The 6,188-nt window shown below is 43.0% G+C and overlaps 1 protein-coding gene across 1 annotated transcript; it reads right to left on the bottom strand.

The window, feature by feature from the left end:
- Window positions 1-1,055: 1,055 nt before the first annotated feature.
- PCLAF (PCNA clamp associated factor) lies at window positions 1,056-5,947 on the bottom strand. Its single transcript, XM_070953719.1, has 4 exons — window positions 5,792-5,947; window positions 4,352-4,429; window positions 2,868-3,033; window positions 1,056-1,615 (listed from the first exon to the last, which is right to left on the bottom strand). Exons 1-4 carry the CDS (start codon window positions 5,841-5,843, stop codon window positions 1,561-1,563), a joined length of 351 nt encoding a protein of 116 aa, XP_070809820.1. The 5' UTR covers window positions 5,844-5,947; the 3' UTR covers window positions 1,056-1,560.
- Window positions 5,948-6,188: the final 241 nt, after the last annotated feature.

The raw sequence follows: 6,188 nt of genomic DNA, 5'->3' as shown, positions 1-6,188 counted from the left end.
ACAGACATCGCTGTGGTATTTAGGAGGGTCTTAATTAAAACATTGCTCAGCTTCAGCCTAAAGATTTCATAAGCAGAAGTTTTGCTGAATTTGTAATAATCTCATCCTACATTAAAAGCTAAGAAACTTATAGTACCTTACAAAGGAGCAGAAGACATTTATTCTGACTTCAAACCCAACGGCCTTTAGATTAACAGAATTGGAAGGGACCTTGTAGGTCTAGTCCAACACCCACCCCACCCCGCAGGAGACCCTACACCATTTTTGACAGATGGCAGTCCAGTCTCTTCTTGAAACTCCCACAACTTCCGAAGGCAACTTCTGTTCCATGGGTTGATTGCTCTGTCAGAAAATTCCTCCTTATTTCCAGGTTGAATCTCTCCTTGTTCAGTTTCCATCCATTATTCCTTGTCTGGCCTTCAGGTGCTTTGGAAAATAGCTTGACCCCCTCCTCTCTGTGGCAGCCCCTCAAATATTGGAATACTGCTATAATGTCTCCCCTGGTCCTTTTCTTCACTAGACTAGCCAGGCCCAGTTCCTGCAACCGTTCTTCATGTTTTAGCCTCCAGTCCCCTCATCATCTTTCTTGCTCTTCTCTGCACTCTTTCTAGAGTCTCCACATCTTTTTTATAACGTGACCAAATATAATGGGAATTCTGGAAACTCTAATCTCAAAGCAGTTGAATATTGGGCCGGAATATGCTGCAAATGAACCTCTTTATCTTTCCCACTGCCCCAAAGTTCGATACAAGGAAAGTATGAATACTCATCATCTTTAAAATCATTTAAGAACCAATCACAGTCTGCACATAGACAAATCACTTACCCAGATAAAAACAAGGACAGCTGTGCTGAATTCTGTAAAAACACTCCTTTGTATCTTTATTAGGCCAATTTCACAATTACAAATAATGTAGTAATTGGTTAATCAGAAAGGATTTTAACCCCACCCCCAATGCTGCAAGAGAGATGGAAGCAAACTGGGAAATCTTTAGAAGCATTAATGTTATTTCTAATAACAGCAATTCTGTGCTTCGCGTTGCTTTTGTACCACATTTTGGCCTATTCAAGCTATTGTATAGAGCCATATAGAAAGTCTACCATTCTGCCACTGTAATGAGATACATTTCTTGGGCCTTGTTTTTTTAAAATCCAAAAGAATTATTCTTTCAGCTTTTTCTAGTTTATAGGGGGGACAAAAACTAGGTATCCAGCATAGCAACGAGTAGATTTTTTTACAGAAGCATAAAAATGTTATTTAACACTGATATGGCACAGAACTTTAATAAGTGCTTAAAAAAGCAAAACGAATTTAATACAAAGCATGTAGTTAGTAGTTAAGAATCATTAAAACAGTTTAGTATTAAGAGCATTGTATCAATGACCTGCCTTTTTTCTTTTTTTAGTCTGCCAACTTTTAAGTTATTTTAGTCAACAGAATAGCATGCCAGATGCTTATAAAGACTCAAATTCAAACGGAATATATGCAATATATATACAGCCTATACACAATGCTCTGGGAGCACAAGATCTGCTCGCAGATCTAGGATTAGCTCACATTTAATCGTCTTCACATTCATCCTGTTCTGCAGGACAAGGAGGCAATGGACGTGCTCTGTCAACGGGGAAAAAAAATACAAGTCAGCAATCATTCATATTTCTAAAATTCCAGTAAACTATATTTTCAATAGTTGGGCCATTAGAAGAGACTAAAAATATTGTAAAGGCATGCGGCCTTCATCGTGAACTGGAACCTGTTTTCCAGTTAGATTAGCAGCCTTCTAACCTTCCTTGTCAGTCGCTTCCTTCTTTCTGTGTTGCCATGAATAAAGATTTCAGAACATGGTTTACTTTGACACAGGTCGAAAATTCTATTACCTAGGTCAGTGTTTCTCAAACGGCTGCAACTTTTAAGCTGCATGGACTTCAACTCCCAGAATTCCCCAGCCAACTCTTATGGGAGTTGCAGTCCATAACAACTTAAAAGTTGCCAAGGTTGAGAAACAATGAAATAGGTCTGTGATGGCGAACCTATGGCACGCGTGCCCACAGTGGCACACGGAGCCATGTCGCCTGGCATATGTGGCATCGCCCATTCCTCTTCCGGGTTTCTGGCGCGCATGAACGTGTGACAACCAGCTGGCCTTCGTGCTTGCGTCAGTGCCGGAAACCGGAAGAGCTGGCCTTCCATTGTCCAATGTGAGCATGTGCGCCGGCCAGCTGATTGGCACGTGCGCATGCGTGGCAATAACCTGAAAACTTGCCAGCCGGCACACATGCATACACCGGAAACCAGAAGTACATTTTCCGGCATGCGCTCGCCAGCTGATCAACGCATGTGCACGCGTGGCAGTAACCTGAAGACTTGCTGGCAGTAACCTGAAGAAACCGGAAGTACATTCTCTGGTGCGCGCATGCCCCTGGGCAACTCCTATTCCTGGTCTCGGTCCAGACGAGCGTGCGTGCATGAAGTACTCCCTTTTTGGCAGTTGGTGCCCCACGTGCGCATGCTCCCTTTTGCCATCACTGAATTAGGTAATGCTGGAAACACTATTTTAAAGAGCAATTTGCAAAAAGCAATGAAACGAAGCTTCACCGTGTGAAATAAGTTTCCCCAAAACTTTTTCCCCTAAATACCTAGTAAAAATCCATTTCAGACATGGATTCTCCAAAACTCATGCTGGACTGAGTGAACGAGGCTAAGGAGTTGTCATTTTCACTGAGCAGTAACGAAGGGGTGTTTAGATCATATCAAGTGAGGTAGAAGTTTGAAAACATGCTTCACCAATTCTTCTATAGAACATTAAGCCTCGAATACTGTGGCAGGTGTTTTGCCCCACTAGGAATGCACAGATAGCCATCCTTACCTCTTTCTGCGTTTTCCTATTTCGCTGCACCCAGGCTCCTCCTCCAAGTTGTGGTTCTCTTTTTCCCGACGATTTGGAGTTTGCCCGAAGAATTCTCCGATGCCTTTTTGCCAGGAAGGAGTTGGCCTCACACATACCGGATTGCCTCCTGCGTACTTACTCTCCGCTGTAGAAAGCAAACCAGAATTTATCAGTGCCCCGCTAAGAAAGGGGAAAAAAAGCAACACATCCAACTTAGGGGTAGGCCTCGATTTATGATCATTTTGTTCGATGACAGTTCAACGTTACAATGGCCTTGGGAAAAAGATGATTTGCCACAACCTGGCCTCAAAGTTGGCACATCCCCCGGTGTGTCATGCGATCACAATCCGGGCACTTGGCAACCTGCTCTCATTTATAACAGTTGGAGCGATTTGCAATCGCATCATGGCAATTGGCAACCTTCCCAACCAACTTCTACAGGAAAAGTTAAATGGGAAAGCCAGATTCACTTAACAATCACGTGACTTGCTTAACCATGGTGATCATAGTTATAAGGTCAGGTCTGGTCACATATTAACTCCCTTCATGAGCATATCGTTTAGCCGACTTACATTCCAGTTTCGATTGTGGCTGTAAATCGAGGACTACCTGTAGTAGCTACAAAAGCTTCCAGTCCATGTATGGATTAATTTCTGAATGCACAAGCTATCTCAAGTTAGTTAAAACAAGCCATCTTTGCTAAAATGTGATGCAAGAGTGCCAGAATGCACTAGATTATCTATCTCACAGAATTGAATGTGGGGCTGCTGCCTATTCCTAAAACATTTTAGGAATTCAGCCCGCGGTATTAAAAGTACAAAATATTTTAGGGGCGGCTCAAGAAGAAACAGCAGAATGACAGAAAAGCCCAGTAACCATATTAAACTTGGCAACAGCCCTGTGGTATTGCAGCTCTAGATTAAAACAGCCACAGCAGAGTATCTTCAATTTAAAGAAAGCTGAAGGAAAGCATACAAAAGCACCATGAAGGAGATAAGCTTCAGTCTGATTGCAGTAGTCCTCGACTTACAATAGTTCATTTAGCGACCGTTCAAAGTTACAACAGCCCTGAAAAATGTGATTTATGACCATTTTTTCAAAGGTACCTTTGCAGCATCCCCGTGATTAAAATTCAAATGCTTGCTAACTGGTTCCTATTTATGGCCATTGCTGTGTCCCAAGGTCTCTTCTGACGAGGAAAATCAATAAGGAAGTCAGATTCATTTAATAACCAGGTTACTAATTTATCAACAGTCATGGCAAGAAATGTCGTAACGTAAGGCAAAATTCACGTAACCAATGTCTCATTTAAAAGCAGACATTTGGGGCTCATTTGTGGTTGCAAGTCGAGAGCTACTTGTACATGCAGAGCAATTCTAAATTGAAAAGCACTAGCGGCCTTCAAACTCTGCCCAAAGCAGCCTTAAAGCCAGTGAAATTTGAAGTCCATCTTACACACTCACCTTTCCTTGTTGTAGGAGACGAACTAACATTTGCCTGGCCAGAGCCCAGCGCCTTCCGAGGAGCCCTAGCAGCTACCACTGGCAAAAGGAAAGAATGAGAGATTATTTACATTTAAAAATGCCATTAAATCCAGTTATCTAGGTCGCAGACCAATTGCTTCTTTTTACAATCCACAAAGAGTAGGACAATTTAAAAGCATGCAGGGGTTAAAATGGGAACAAGGGTGAATGCATCCTACTCCAAGCTGCTTCCAGTATAAGCTAACGGAACCTGACTGGATGTAGTTCCCAGTGCTGTGTGAATGCAGCACAAGACAAACCCTTTATTTTCTTCTTGAATTAAAAGTCAGCACCTCATTTCCTTGGAAGTTAGAGAAATCGCAAAAAGCTGACTTTTGTGTATTTCATCTCAGCAGCCATTGGAGGTAGGGCTACTTGAATGAGAGCATTCCTACATTTCAAAGGGCTTGCACTGGGAATTGCAATACACACCCTGCGGTCAAGCAACATGGTCAGCTAAACATCTAAGGGCCTGGGCACCCTATGCTAACCTCGGCTGCCTTTTTCACGGCTTTCTGTGTCTTAAATCCAGCTTAATGGCCTAAACCTAGTTAAAATCCATCCCGCTTAGAAGGAAGATGGAGGAATGCAAGGCAGCTGCTTCAAATATGACAATTCACACACTGTTCTTTTAACCAGGAGGCTACAAGGCAACTAGTCAGACCACGGATTAGTCTCTTTGCTTTGCTTTCCCCCACCCCCCACACATCTGGTGTGAACCTAACCTTTTTAAGCAGTTAATTGTTGGGAGACCTTATGCAAGTGGGCTGATTCTGCATCCTGGTTAGTTCTGCATCCGTTAGTTCTGTTTCCCACTGAATTCTGCATCCTGGTTAGTTCTGTGTTCCTGTTAGTTCTATATCCCACTTAATTGTGCATCCTGGTTAGTTCAATATCTTAACTGTGCATCCCGGTTAGTTCTATATCTCATGTAATTCTGCATTCTGGTTAGTTCTATATCCTACTTAATTCTGCATCCTGGTTAGTTCTATATCCCACTTAATTCTGCATCCCAGTTAGTTCTATATCTCACTTAATTCTGCATTCCAGTTAGTTCTATATCTCACTTAATTCTGCATCCCGGTTAGTTCTATATCTCACGTAATTCTGCATCCCGGTTAGTTCTATATCTCACTTAATTCTGCATCCTGGTTAGTTCTATATCCTACTTAATTCTGCATCCTGGTTAGTTCTATATCCCACTTAATTCTGCATCCCAGTTAGTTCTATATCCCACTTAATTCTGCATTCCAGTTAGTTCTATATCCCACTTAATTCTGCATCCCGGTTAGTTCTATATCTCACTTAATTCTGCATCCTGGTTAGTTTTCTATCCCACTTAATTCTGCATCCTAGTTAAGCCTGTGCAAATGCTTTTACCTTTCCGATAGGCACCGGCGGTGCCTCCGCAGTTCGCCTTGGTCCGCACCATGCCCGTCCTTTGCCTTCGCCTTTGCAAAAACGGAATAAAAGGAAAGCCGGGAAGGAAAGCAGGAGAAAAGGCAAAAGGTGCAACTTTCTTGCAAGCGGCCGAGCTGCTGCTTCCTACTGCCGCAAATATTCGGGCTTCCCGCGCGCGCGCCACGCTCTCATTGGCCGAGGCGGAGACGGCGAGCGGCCAATCAGGAGCCAGCCCGCGACTTTCACCCGCGCTTTGAAACTCCGGCCGGGGAACTCTGGCTCTCTTCGCCGCCCGGAATCGGAATCCCATAACGTGCAATATATATTATTTATTGAAGATTTTACATAAAGTAACAAAGCAAATCTAAAGGAGAGG

Source organism: Pituophis catenifer, unplaced genomic scaffold (assembly GCF_029215685.1).
Source record: "Pituophis catenifer annectens isolate HBS135680 unplaced genomic scaffold, rPitCat1.0.hap2 SCAF_14, whole genome shotgun sequence".
Taxonomy (NCBI): domain Eukaryota; kingdom Metazoa; phylum Chordata; class Lepidosauria; order Squamata; family Colubridae; genus Pituophis; species Pituophis catenifer.
The sequence above is the reverse complement of the archived record's forward strand: the minus strand, read 5'-3'. Positions and strand labels throughout refer to the sequence as shown.